Genomic DNA, 15,515 nt, shown 5'->3' on the forward strand with positions numbered 1-15,515 from the left:
TGTGTTTATTATGAAGTATATAAAATTTATTGACACCGATTAGTGCAATATGAAATAGGATATTAGTGCAATATGAAAGTATTTATACATTAAAATAACAATAGTATTAAATAATTTTAAATAATTTTAAAACACTTGTATCATTGATTCCTGGTATAAATTATATGAACTGCTCCTCAAGTAGTTGTACTGAATTGTTTCCATACTCCATCAATTTTTCTAAATATTTTCTCGTTTCTTCCATCCCATAGAGTACAAGTATTACTATTGTAGTTAGTCTGAAGCTTTCTTATGTATTCTGTTGGATTTTGTGTACTTATGTATAATCCCATCAATCGACAAAACCGTAATAAAGGTATACCTCTTTTAGACAAATTATAAGATTCATCTGAAAAAGTTTTAAAAAAATGTTTTTTTTTTTAATTTTGTTAAAAATGAGCTTACTAACTACTTTTTAATAATATTGTAGTAAAAATAAAATAAAGCAAATTTTAACTCATAAACAGGATTTAAAAGCTATTTACGAATAACGAAAAATTGGTAATTACATTGAACTTCAGCAACTTCAGGACTATTCCTTCCTGTAACAATTAATACATAAAATAGTTATGCAGTTAATAAACCATAGTATGTATTAGGTTTGATATAATAAAACATGCACTCTAAAACCCATACAACTCTATAAAAATATTTACCTATTACACGTGTGAATGTATTTTCTAAAGAAGTTCCAGTAACTCTTCTTTCTTCTATAAGGGTTGTTATATTTAAGCGTCCCAAATCTACAAAATTAATTATCAAATGACTTTGTTGAGAACTAATAATAAGTATAAAAAATATTTTAATTGCTTGTGTTACATAAATATTGCATTGCATTTCGAAGAATCGTGATATATTTAATTTCTTATAGAACCAGTCATTATTGATAAAACTCAACGTGTGCATTATTTCTGTACTTAAAACCTCAAAAATGTTATAACACATAACTATAATTATAATTGGTTTGTGAAATTTATTTACAAACATAACGTTCAAAACACATAAATCGTTACTAAGTCTCGCATTCTCTCTTCTCAACAAAATACTTATTTTATTAAAATTATTGTTTGGCATAAAACATTAAATCATATGAATTTAAACTCTAAAACAAGTTTTAAAGACTTTTGATGATTAAAATTCGTAATTACCTTGGACTTCATCAGCTTCAGAAATAGCAAATTATGTAACAAATACATCAAACATCAAATCATTATGCACTTAATAAATCCAGGTACATACATTTTATATATAAAATTAGACCAATTAATTAATGCAAAATAGTATTGTATAAATGTTTAAATTGTTTATATAAATGTAAAAACGGTTTATACATTTTGTTTCGAATGATTATCAAAAGCATAAGCATGAAACATATGTGAGGCGAAAAGAGAAAAGGGACTTTTTGTCATAAAAATCTAAATTCTGAACGTTTTGACTCCAGAATCGTTCTCCTATCTTGAGAATTGACCATGTCATATTTGTTTACACTTATTTCCAGAAAATGTGTTTTTTTGAGAAACAACGCTTTAAAGTTTTGTTAATGTGCCAACTTTTTATTTTACATACTTAGGGAATGAAACTTAACTAATAATTAAAATACTGTGCCCTAAATCAAATAATATAATATTTTTTCATAAATATTTTTCCAACCTCTGGTGGCAGAGAAGTAAACTAATTTTGGCTAAGAATAATAAGCTTTATTACTCAACCCAATCTAACTGAATTAAGTGAGGTTAGGTTGAGTGATAACGCTTATCAATCTAAGCCCAAATAAGATCACTTTTCTATCACTAGGATGCGCTGATTCCCTACTATTCATAAAGATATATCTTTATGATTTCAAGCTTTCAATCGATTTTTTATAGTTTTTTCATTAGAACTACATGTATGTATAGTTATTAATTTTGTATAATTATATATATTTACTTAATGTATCTCTTATTTTTAGTTCTAGTTCCGACATAAAGTTGTCATACTTGGATCCTAAAATTAAAAAAAAATATATTTTAACTGTCTTTCATATTTTATACAATGAACCAATATGTCATATCGGTATTGTCAATAGGAACTTATTAGTTACTACTTTTCTTTATGGTGAAGAATACAAATATTTGATTTGTTAAAATAAAGGCAAAAATAAGTTTTATAATTTGCATGGTGTGAAACTAGTAATCATCACTTGTTTGGATAATTGTTAATATTTAAAATAAGTTGTGTCCTTGTTAGATTGTAGTGAATCATGCCTATTTTAAATTTTAATTTCTTACAAGAAAAATTATATATAATAATTATATTTTAAAATTCGTATAATTCTATAATAATATTTACCTAATTCACGTCTAAATATATTTTGCAAAGCTTTAACAACATATTCTCTTCTCTCGCTCGCAAGTGTTTCCAAATTTAATTCTCCAAAGTCTGCGAAAATTATGAAGTAAGCCGTGTTAGGAATAATAAAAAATAATTTAGTTCCTTGTAATACAATTTTATTGCAATATATTTCAAAGAACTGTGGTAAAACTAATTTTAATAAAATGAAGTAAATTTTAACTCTTTGAAGAACATGCTTTAAAGACTATTTAAGACTATTGAAAAACTCGTAATTACCTTGGTCTTTATCAGCTTCCGGATAAGCAATGACTGTAACAAATACACCAAATATCAAATAATTATGCAATTAAAATACCTGGTTTAAACATTTCATACGTTTTACATCAAGGAAAATAGCCCTTGTAGTTGAAGCTTTAAGAAATATGTTCAGATGTGAATTAGGCAAATATTAATATGTAGTTGTATAGGTTTTATTAACTATAAATGCACATTATTTTTTAATGGATTTAAATTTTTTAATAGAAATATTTCACGACAATATAACATAGATACAACTAAATTTAATATATAACAATAATCTAAATAAGAGATGATTACAAACACATACAATTTGTATTGTAAATGGTTAATAAGTCTAACTCATAAAACAAAAAACAAATATAGTAAAGCAAAATTCAACTCTAAAACAAGATTCAAAGACTCTTTACGACTAAAATTCGTAATTACCTTGAGTTTCATAAGATCTAGTAATGTCAACGTCTGTAACAAAAACAACAAACATCAAATAATTATGCCTTCAAATATCCCGGTTTATATATCGTATACATAACAGTCACTCTAAAACTGAGATAAATCATACTAATTAATTTAAAAAAATATTATTGTATATTAAATTATTTCTAATAGCAACGTCTGAATAAACGGTTTATATTAAATAGTGAATTATCATAAAATGCTTCTATGTTTTATTTTGTTATAATTTGTCTTTTGAACTGTAATTATGTATAATTATTAATTATTGAATTTTATATTTACTTAATGTATTTAATATTTTTCGTTGTATATTATACTGGTAGAAACTGCATCCTAAAATTAAAAAAAAAATAATATATTTTAATCTACCTACATAATTTTTTATGATTGAAACCAATATGTCCTGTTGGTATTTGTCAATAGGTATATAAGATAATACTCAAAGTATTTATAAATAATGAATATGCGTTAAGTATATTAAATATAAAATACACAAATGTGGTTACTTTTCATTAGAGTCAGGTGTTCATTTTCTGAAAATAAAATAAAAATCTTGCGTCTATAAAAAATATCAAACAACTGTGTGGAAATACTTCCATAATGTGTAATGAAAATTATTACCTGGTATATCGATGACAATATCCGTTTTTTCTGAAAATAACATTACATAAATTAATGATATTGCCTTTAACTTTATGTTATAATAAAAACAGGAAGACCATAAGCTTAAGTACAAAATAACATGTGTAATAGTAACTTCAAAAACAAAAATGATTACCCGGTACAGCGATCATATAATTGATTTTGGCTAAAATTGATATTATTTAAATTAATGATAATAAATTTAATTTTCTATTATAAATTATTACATGTTATAATTATATAAATTGAAACTAATAAATCTTTATAAAATTACATTAGTTGAATTGAAGCAGATGTGGCGATAAAATAAAATATATAACTAAAAAGACGAGGTTGACTGAGCTAAGAACTGTGATTTTTCAAAAAGATTACATTTAGAGTACGGAGAAAAATCTAATATTTATATCAACTATAAATTGCATAAAGATAAATTTGACTTGCAATTATAATATAATTTTCAAATATTGTTTTCTATTTTTATTTCTTTATTTTGATTATAATTATTGTTATAATTATGAGTACCGAAACAATTCCGTGTATGTAAAATGGTATTGACAATTCTTTCAATTACATACTCCAATCCATCTAGAATAAACAAAAATAGATTCGAACTATTATAATAGATTGAAATCAAATCAAATTAAGTAACTACAGTAATATATATTATATAATATATTTAACTTTACACTATATAACCTTCATATAATATGTTTTATGTTATCATTTAATATACAGTACGCGTTGTGTATATAGAATCTTCAAACAAACTTTTATAAGTAGCTATGCATTAATTCCTGATCTTTTATACATCTCTATTAAACAGGTAAACTGTTTTAAGCATACACTTGTCCTCGCACTATTCACATAATAAGATGTTAATTAACATACCTACTACCATTATCTTGATAGTGTTATTATAAATCGTTACTGTAAAAATTGTAATGTTCTGTACACTGGTTTTACATATCTGGTGCACTTTTTACTATAAATAAACACTAAACTTTCATAATACATAACGAAACATCTATAAATTCGTTATATATTAGCATATTAATTTTATATATATCTTACTTTCTTCAGAACCACCTCCCACAGTTAAATTATAAGCACACTTAAAGGCTGCATCTGAAATACATAATTTAAAAAAAAGAAGAAGAAAAACAATTTATTTTCAAAACTTGATAAAATATTTTTTAATAAACAAAAATATTACTGACTTGCAAGAAAAACTTCCTTCTTACAATCCGCTGTAAAAAAAAAGTGAAATATTGGTTTATTTTCGAATTTTAAAATTTGAATTTACTTTAAGCTTGTAATTGTGAAAAAAATAATTACCTTCTTCATCTGCTGATGCACTTACAAGGACAAATGTTATTAAAAAACACAAAAGTTTCATTTTTATCTGCAAACAATAACCAAAACATGACTACGCATTATGTTTCCTAGTCAACTCATGATGGATATAAAGAAAAACTATTCATGCTAATATTGAGAAAAAAAAATAGCATTTTAAATGGAATGTCTTATCCGTTAAAAAAAAATTCTTAGCAAAAATATATTTCCTCTGCCTCAATTAAAAAAATGAATATAGAGCAAAATTATTTAGATTTTCCATCATAAATAAAATGTTTCAATCCTAAAAATATTTTTAAAAAAAATAAAGTACTAAATTTAACTTAACATACGTGTTCAATTTTATTTTTAGCATTTTTATATAATCGTCAAATAAAAAATTCCAAAATAAAAAGCATACAAAATCAAGCGTTTTTTATCTTTGACTAAGTTTTTGAAGAGAATGTCTTTTGGAAAATTACTTTAGACTGATTTATTTTAAATCAAAATTAAATTTTGAAAAAAAAATTATAAAATTTGTTTTTGCATGTTTTAAATTTCATTTTCAGTGCTAAAAATAAAATTGTACACTTATATTATGCAGAATTTAGTATTTTTAAAAGTACATTTTTTTACGCATTTAGGACCTTTTAAAAAAATCACTAGCAATAACAAATACATTATTACTGTTTTCTTACACTACAACTTTTAGCTTATTAAGATCATGTCATTATATTTTTAACGTAATTACAATTTTTAGAGTTTAATAGGAATACTTACTAAAATAGTTGCGCTGTTGTTCTTAGACAATAATCGACTTGATCAGTTTTTGAAAGTAAATGTTCTTCTTTCGACTTGTAATTCAGTCGAAAAATCAGAATATAATAGTGTTCTTGCAGTGTAACTATGTTCATTTAATTTACACAGCTGGTTAATTTTTTTAAAAATATTTTTTGTATGATTCATGGTGTACATTACATTACTTTAACGTATGGTTTAAATTATTTTCTTGTTATTTATAGGTTTAACAAGCTCCCATGTATCTAATATTTAGAAAATGTATACAATTGTCATAGAAATTTAATTCATATTTGGCCTAAATATTATGACTAAGCCAACTTTTTGAAATGAAAAACACTTAAATAAGTAAAATATATTATTGGACGAAATAGTATTATTTTTTTTTTTTTATCACGGTTTACCAAAAATGTGTCATCGGTTACAAATTTTATACAACTTAAAAGATATTGAAATTTGGGCTCTTGATACCCGTTTACCCGGGTAAGCAGGTACCCGGGTTTTTCGGGTATTGACCGGGTATGCAAACATTGGGTACCCGTTATTATACATTTACCCGGGTTTTTCCAAACTTTGCGTGAAATCTTTCTGTTTCATTAATAGACCATTAGAGTGAAATGTATATGAGACATCCACGGCAAATTTATATTGTTTTTTTAACTATAATGTTTACAGTAATAATTTTACTCAACATAAATTTATCGTAAGTATACAAATATATGTACTTAATTATTATATTAAATGAGTACAACAGTAAGTGATAATGTGTATAGGTAAAGGAAAAATCTAAGTCAATAAATTAAAATCATTTCTATTCATCAACGTTATCACGAAGAACACATACAAAAGAAAAAAAAAGTTCATAATCAGTTTTGAACATTTATTTTTAAAGTTATAAGAGTTTTAAAGTTAGGACGTGAGGGGAAGTCCGGTGGGGAAGTACGCAAAGATAAAATTGATAGTACTTTTCTTCCTGCCTTAAACTTGAAACTTTAATAACATCAAAAATACTTATCCAAAAATACCCGTTGCTTTTATACCCGGGTAATTGAATCAACGGGTATTACCCGGCGGGTATCACGAGCCCTAATTGAAATATTAAAATTTTTAAATAACGTTTAATTATATTATGTAAAATAGCTAATTAAATTTGACTAGGTAATAAGTCCCAGAAAATGCAGTATTGTACAACAAAGTACCTGGCCAAAGCTAACTCTATTCAATCTATAAACAAAGGCCAGACGTTTGAATTAAATGATACGAAAGCTCATCGAATTGTTAGCATCACATGAATGTATAATATTAGAAAATTTAATCAATCTAATCTAGTTAACCATTGTAGCTACCGTGCTTATTTAACCTTTTACAACATTATATTTTTCTGATGTATATTTAAAAAGTTCACCTCTTTATCTTCAAAACCGAGAAAAAAACAAATTCGTAAATGCTTTTTACATTTTTTTTTATAAGATCAATCGATTTATTTTTAAATTTTGTATCTTTAAAAATTATGTAAAAGAAAAATATTTACATCATTTGCTCATTTTTGCCTGTTGAATATAACACATGCGTATCTATATTTTGAGTTAGTTCTGCAGGCGAATATTTGAGAGTTTTTTAGGTGTAGCTGAAGTTTTACTTCTGGATTGCGATTGAATGCTTTGTACTGAACTTTGGTAGGAGAAAAATTAAAACCTATTTTTATGGATTAACGTTTAGTATCATATGCCTGTCCCAAGTCCAAGGAAATTAGTTGGATGTTTTCTTTTTGCCAAATTACCACATTAATATTAAAAAAAAGTTTAAATAGAGAAATGTTTACTGTACAAATAGAAATAATTAACAACTTGTGAACTTTATAATGCAAAATCTATTAAGAAAAACAATGTATTTTTGATAAAAAGAACTATAATAATAAATGAACAACTATAATAAATATTTTAAATAATAAAACTGTAAACAAATTGTGGTACGTTGTTAAGATAGATTTTATAACGTTGAAACTTAAACGATTGTTACAATAACAGATCAATATTTGTTGTTTGTTAAGATTGCTTCTGTTATTTGTGAAAAATACTGTACTTTCAGTAGGAGCATGTATCATTAGATTTTATACAATACAATCTTTTTTTAACGAATTTATAAAGCAAGTTATGAATACATACAACTTTAAAATTAATAACGAAACTTATAAGAGGCCCTGCATATATGTCTTATATCATTAACATTTCACAATTTCATGGGAGGGTAACTTTGCAAATTGCTTACACTTAACTCATTAATAAATAGGTAGGTAATTATTATTAACCCTTTTTAACAAACAAAATAAATTTTACTAGTCAAATGTATCTTTATTAGGTATTAATTTTTAATGAAAGTGATACGTATTTTTTTAACTTTTTGAGTTGAGAATAATAATAATAATAATAACAACAAAAACAAATTTAAAAACTAACTAAAGTATTCAAGAAAAAATAACTAATAATAATAAAAACTGTAATAGTTTCAAAAAAACCCGTTATATTTATTCAACGTGACCAATCACATGACTACCAGGTCCAGGAATTAATCCAAGGTTCATGGCTTGAATAAATTCATGGAAATGCATTTCGCCATCTGAAATTTACAAATATTTTTATTTTAAATTACTAATAATTAATTAAAACCCATTGTAACATATTTATTATTTTAAGACTCAGGCCAAACCAGAACGTATAAAATGTTTCAACAAAATCATAAAAAGTTTGGCCACACACAATATATTTTTTACTATTTATAAACATATATGTATATATTTTTTTTTTATAGAAATAATAAGCCTGGAAATCAAAAGTTTTAGTAGTTATATATCATTAGCTGTAGGAAAAACACTCCTTACATTTTTTTTGGCCAAATTAATTACCTTTCAGGTAAGCTTTCAGTAGTCTATTGACTTTGACCTGGCTTTGATCTGATGAATTCGACTTGCCGATAACCAGTTTTGGATAGTAATTTTTAAAGTTATTAAAATTTAAAAGTTGGGACAAGAGGTGAAGTCTCGTCAAGTAATCGACAGATAAAAATAGTACTACTCACCACCCTTACACCTTATACCGAAGTCCTTGAAAACCTTTTTTGAGTACATTGATAACTTTAAAACTACAATCTCCTGAACTAACTTTCTATAGCTAAGACGGTGTTAAATTAAGTTATTGAAAATCGTATTTACCGTATTTATCCATAATGTCTTTGAGTTCAGTTTTATCCATTTTAGTATAATACTTAGCCATATCGCTGAAGACAACGTAACATCTGACCTCTTCTTCTACTGTTCCTTCTTCTACTGTTCCTTCTTCTACTGCTTCTTCTTCTACTGTTCCTTCTTCTACTGCTCCTTCTTCTACAAGTCTTATTTTATCAAATATTTCAAATATCTCCTAAAAATTGTGATTTGTGTTTAAAACGTATACAAACGACAACAGAAACATTAATTAAGTTGGTATAAAACGTTATATTCCAATGCTACTAACTTGATCAAAATGTATTTATTTAATTAAAATAAATATTAAGATACATTCCAAGTCTCGTGTAAAGATTAGGTGAATTATTCATGACGTTTAATAATATTTAATAATAATAATATTATCAGAAATAACATAATAATTTCAACATACATATACTTGCCATCTTGGTACCAAGGCTTCTTTCATAGCTTTCTTAAACTCTTCAAAATTCATTTCGTAGTCTTTATCAGTTTTACCTCCTAAAACCACGACATCATAATAAAAAAATAAATAACAAAATGTCTCTAAATTTTTTTAATTTGTCTGTAATGTAAACATTAGAAAACGAAACCAAAACTAATGTAATAAATAAACCTAACCTTTTTTTTTTAGTTACACCACAATGAACAACCCATTTAATACCGGATGATTGGTCAATGATGACCCATTCTATAACTTAGAAGATATAAGACTTCTGTTGATTACATTTTTTTAAACTGTAAAGTTATAAGCTAGGACAAATTTCGTATATTTTAAAAAATTATAACATAATTCCTTTTACGTTCAAACGGTATGTAGCTAAATTTTATATATTTACAGTAACGTATATTATATTTGATTAACTTTCTAAATTAAAATTAATTTGCTGAACATTTAGACTGGTCGATAACCAGCTTTGGATGATTATTTTCAAAGTTATTAAAATTTAGACCTTCTTTACTTGTAATGACAATAATAGCACAATTACATATTTAAAATTTAAATATATAATAGAAAATTTCAGTAGCAAACTAACACTGGTGCAATTTTTAATTATTATTATGTGACCTTTTCTGCATCGTTATATGCCCCAACCCCTTCTTACTGACTTCTTTGTTAAAGTATTTTGATTAATAGTATACGCATAGTAGTCTTAGAGATGTTAACAAACAACAAATTGATTACCAGATTTCCTATGTCCTTTTGTCATAACTAAATTCTCGAAATATCCTTCTGCACCTTTATTAATTGCATCGAAGTGATTTTCGTTAATGCAACTATCGCCTTTACTTAGAATGTCCCAATATTTTTCTATTTCCTAAAATAGTAATAAAATAATATCCATAACAGTTATAAAACGAATATAAAATGAGGGCCAAACTTAATTCGGTTGTTTGCTAAAGTGTATAGGCAAACTTTATGTTGGAGGTAAATTTTCATAGATCTTTTATGAAGGTGATACACATAATGTATGTTTACATTTTAGTTCACTGAACAAACTTATATATTATTCACCAGTATTAAGAAATTACTTCATTTTATTTTAAATATGTAAACATAGGTAAATTATTGTTGGCCAAATTATAGTTACCGCATCTGAGATGATCGTACTATTGTTGGCCGCAATGGTATATATTAAACTGAGTAATGTAATGTAATGAACTTCCATTTTTCTGTTTTATAAACTTTTAGAATCTCATGAAAAATTTTAACTTGAAAACATATAAAACACAAATGAGTCTTAAAAAAGTAATAACAAGAAAAAACTAAAATTGTTCACATTTTTCAACACAAAGTTAACATGACTTTTTTAAAAATAGTCCAAAATATTCAAAACTTGTATGAAGTTTTTTTTGTTTTTTAAGTGTGGTTTTAGGAATATTTTTGGATTTAGTTCTTTTAAAAAGACAAACAGGATATTTAGAGAGGTCTCTACAAAATATTTTCTGTTTTCGAACATTTTCGAATGTTTATTATCGTTTAAGTTTTTTTTATTAAATTTGTATCTGTATGACGTGCTGTACCAAAAAAATTGTTTCCAAAAATGTTTAAATTAAATCGACTATGTTTCGAATAAAACAGCTTGACGTGGTTTTAGGTTAACGAATAATAATGGCGAAATTTAGAGTATTTTCCTTAATAAATTATGATTTTTAACATTTAACAGCCATTATATTTTTACTCTTGGCCCTATGAAATAGCATATCCCCATTGTATATTCGAATATGATGTGTAAAATTTCTGCAATTAGTTTTGTGATTTAACGAAATTGAATTGGCGGTTCAAAAGTTATCACAAGTACAAAAATAAATAATTATTAAAACTAAACAAAATGTATAAATAATGTACTTACTACTTACAATCTTGGACGTTATTTGGTGTTAGAATTTATAAGCAAAATATCAACTTGGTCGTTTGTTGAATTGTTAAAAAGTGTTTTTCTTGCGACGCGACGTGTAGTTTGGCTATTTGTCGACCGAAACAATTTTCATATATTTTGCAAGGTGCCAATGTTCATTTATTTGCATAGTTGTATCTTTTTTTTTATATGATTTCATATTTACATTACACTGGCGCATTTTCTTTTTAAGAAAAAAAGTGTTAATAACACTGTAGGTAGTATTGATGTTTACATATTTATATATTTCAACCAGGATATTACAGGATATTGTTAATAAGACACACAATTTCGTCTGATGATATTTTAAACGTTTCTTCCCCTTAAGCCCAATCTATTACATGTAAAATTGGTTTTATATGTATTTTAACAGAAAAATAATTTTCAGGGACAAAAAAATATTGTGGAAATTTGAAAACAACAACTTGCATAAGTATTTAAAACAAATAGTAGTATATAAAAACCTTTATAAAAAAAAAATAAGTTGTTATTCAGTGAAATATTTTCGCATATGAAACATTTTGTACAAATAAGAACAGTTACAACGACAACAATAGCAGAAAGCACAAAAACAATTTCTTTTTAACAGCAAATGAATAGATTTCAATTGAAACCTACGCGTCGATAAAATATCTGTTTATATTTTATACTGCAAATTGAGAATAACTTTCAAAAATACCGGCCATAATATACGGTTTTTGATAATAAAAACCATATCCAAAAAAATTATAAGCAGTATGGTGCATTGTAAAAAAAAAAAAATGATTATGTTTCAAAATATATAACGTGTTGTTTAACAAATAATAGAGTACCTCCCTATTTAATACATTTTTTTCTATTAGGTCCATTAAAAAAACTAGAATAATATTACTGTTAAAAAGTACATCCTATTAAATAATAATGGCCTTTGACATGTTTGAGAAGCTAATTATTATTTTAAATAAATTGCCAAAAAATAAGTAATTACCGCTCTTGATGTTGAACTTTTACAGTGGGCCAAAATGTGAGTTCTTTGGTGGTCTGTTTTTTTTGACGTTTTAGTCCTAACGGCCTGACATAACTACGCCGATATAGAATGGATAGAATTAAATTATGTAAAAATATTTGACTAAATCGGCCACTTTTTTAGGTTAATGTAGAAATGGACCAACGATATTTCATTTAAAATTGTGCTAAAATCCTATTTTATTTGCTCAAATTTGTCTTTCTGAAGTAAATGAAACAGTTTTTCAAAACAGACTTCCATAATAACCTGGAAAAAAGGCCGAGCTCAAATAATTGTACAGAGTTAAAATCCGATAATTTTAATTGTAAATGTTTGTTTAGAAGTTTGTTTGGTCAGGCTTTTATGTCTCGATTTGTTTCTTGTAGGAAAAAAATGTGTTGTAGTTAAAAATGATATCTCAATCTAAAAAAAACTGTTAACCAAACTTATGGTTAAATATATAGCAAAGATATAAAATCTACTTGAACCCTAAACCATAAAAATTATACACTTCTTGCGTACACGTGTTACGACAACGATTTGTGCATAGAACCTATTCTGAAACTGAAAAACATTTTGACTCATACATAATTTTGTGACCTTTCTTGGCGGAAATGTTTATGAGTAGGTTTGAAACAAATATTAAAAATAGTAATAATAATTTTCCGAAAGTTTGGTTTAGGTACGTTGATGACATTTTTGCTATAGTGGATAAAGACTTCAATATTGATCGTTTTCTTCAAAATATAAATTCTCATTATCCTTCTATTACATTAACGTATGAAAAAGAAATCAATGGAAAGTTACCTTTCCTTGATTTACTAATTAAAAGAATGGACAATTATTTAGGTTTTGAGATTTATCGGAAGAAAACGCACACATTTAGGTACATACCGAAAAATTCGAATCACAGTTGGCAACACAAAATGGCAGCATTCAACAGTATGGTTTTTAGATTAGTAAATATTCCTATGTTAAAAAATGATTTTGATAAAGAACTTAACTTAATAATTGAAATAGCTAAATTTAATGGGTATGATCCAAATATGATTTTTAGATTAGTCAATAAGCATAAATGGTCAAGGGAAGTTAGAACAGCCAGTACGCTCAGTAGGAGGGATAGTGAAAAAATTATTAGATCGGGTATGGTTTATTTTCCAGGTATTTCAAAGGGGTTAACAAACATTTTTAAAAATTACGGTGTAACTCTAGTCGCATCGAAAAGTACAGATTTAAAATCTTTGTTAGGTAGTACCAAAGATAAAATAGGGGAAGAAGAAAAATCCGGGATTTATAAAATACAATGTGAAGAGTGTGCTAAATGTTATGTAGGTCAAACAAAAAGAAATATTGGGGTTAGGTTTAAAGAACACATAAGGAACATCAAAAACCAAGAAGTACACAAATCTCCTGTTGCGGAACATTTATTGGACACTAATCATAGTATCAAATCAGTAAAATTACTAAAAAATGTAAATAACTCTAAAGAACTTAATATTAGGGAAGCAATAGAAATGTTAAAAAATAGGACAAATTTGTTAAACTGGGACTTAAGTCCATTACAAAACATTTAATTAAAATTTATAAAATGTGTTGACAATGAGTCATCATTTCCGGTGTGACGTCACACCCGTAATCGGTCTCAGTCTGTTGTTAGCGCTGAAGATGACAACATCGTTGCCGTAACACGTGTACGCAAGAAGTGTATAATTTTCATGGTTTAGGGTTCAAGTAGATTTTATATCTTTACTATTATATCTTAAGGCTAATAGAAATTAACCTGGCGTAATAAATTGACGTGGGCGAACCACTTGTTTCTTAAAATATATTGCCTTTAGAGAACCTCTTAAAAATTCCTGCATTCAATCCCTTTCAGGTAGTCGTTGAGCAATTGATGTTTCCCAATTTGTATAAAATGCCTAATTTAGCTTTCTCCATACCAATTAGAAGTGTATATTGTGAAAGGTCTTATTCGGTAATGCGTCGCATTCGTAGCTATATAAATTTAGTGATGTCACAAGTTCTACATATTCTAGGCAATCTGTATTATCTGCATTAAACGATAGATGTCTAATAAAATAAATAAGTATGTATAATAAATACATTTGGTGAAAAGGACGGTAAGTTAATAGAATAATTTTATTATATCACCGCCGCGCCGCCATGCTGGACTGTACGCGTACCACGCCGACGCCATCACGCTGGCTCACCGCCGCCATGCCGGACCGATTCCATTATGATATACTATTTATTATTACTATACAAGCTGTCCCGACAAAGCGCACATAGGATTATATTAATATAAGGATAACATAGAATAGTATTAATTTAATTATTTCCATTATGATATTTGTAATTCTATGTTAATGTAACATAGAACATATTAATATAGAAAAAACTTAAGCAACACTTTAAGTAATATATTATATAATATTTAAACAAATCCTCAGTAACAAAGACAACCCGTTTAAACGTTATTGTGGTATAGTAAACCTCAGACGTACACTCATTTTTATATACATAGATTATAATATATGAGTTGTACATACAATTTTAAATAAATATTGTTTACACAAACTTTCTAACTCATATAAGCTAATGTTTGTGATTGAGTCAGAGAATAATATTGAAACAAACAAATTGCAAGTATAAACAATACATAATATCGAAATTCCAGATGAAAAATGTTAATATTGTCTAGGATGTTATAAATTAGATACTAGTCGATAAAAGGATTTGTTTTATATTAATAAACGAGTTTTTTTTTTTTATATCACAATATTTGTATAATCCATCTTGTTATCCAAACATTTATATTATAATAAATATTCCACGAGAGATGTAATGAGAATGTATTCTGTAAGTCTTAATATATATATTTTTTTCTGTGCATTTATAAAACTAAATTCGGAATACTGACAATTGTCCTAAAATTTTAATAACTCATGTAAAAAATGAATGAACCTAAAATATAATAATATTCAAAATCGTTTTA

The 15,515-nt window shown here is 26.1% G+C and overlaps 1 protein-coding gene across 1 annotated transcript; it reads right to left on the reverse strand.

The window, feature by feature from the left end:
- Positions 1–176: 176 nt before the first annotated feature.
- LOC126837906 (uncharacterized) lies at positions 177–5,983 on the reverse strand. Its single transcript, XM_050571885.1, has 17 exons — positions 5,878–5,983; positions 5,101–5,167; positions 4,983–5,012; positions 4,837–4,890; positions 4,288–4,350; positions 3,902–3,931; positions 3,745–3,774; positions 3,630–3,656; positions 3,406–3,456; positions 3,097–3,129; positions 2,647–2,679; positions 2,368–2,457; positions 1,966–2,022; positions 1,188–1,202; positions 696–782; positions 549–581; positions 177–388 (listed from the first exon to the last, which is right to left on the reverse strand). Exons 2-17 carry the CDS (start codon positions 5,159–5,161, stop codon positions 177–179), a joined length of 906 nt encoding a protein of 301 aa, XP_050427842.1. The 5' UTR covers positions 5,162–5,167; positions 5,878–5,983.
- Between the last annotated feature and the right edge of the window lie 9,532 nt (positions 5,984–15,515).

This window comes from Adelges cooleyi, unplaced genomic scaffold, assembly GCF_023614345.1.
Source record: "Adelges cooleyi isolate 19-005CV unplaced genomic scaffold, UGA_ACOO_1.1 ACOO_flye_CR_arks_rails_tigmint_CR_PRNA_30, whole genome shotgun sequence".
NCBI lineage: Eukaryota > Metazoa > Arthropoda > Insecta > Hemiptera > Adelgidae > Adelges > Adelges cooleyi.

What these genes read in the sequence shown, in the direction of transcription:
- LOC126837906 (XM_050571885.1), bottom strand. Translation starts at nt 5,161, where the DNA reads ATGAAACTTTTGTGTTTTTTAATAACATTTGTCCTTGTAAGTGCATCA. An exon ending in TTATATGATCGCTGTACCGG is followed by an intron (nt 3,775 to 3,901) that starts GTAATCATTTTT and finishes TGTTATTTTCAG; the next exon opens with AAAAAACGGATATTGTCATC. An exon ending in TGAAGTTGCTGAAGTTCAAT is followed by an intron (nt 389 to 548) that starts GTAATTACCAAT and finishes AAACTTTTTCAG; the next exon opens with ATGAATCTTATAATTTGTCT.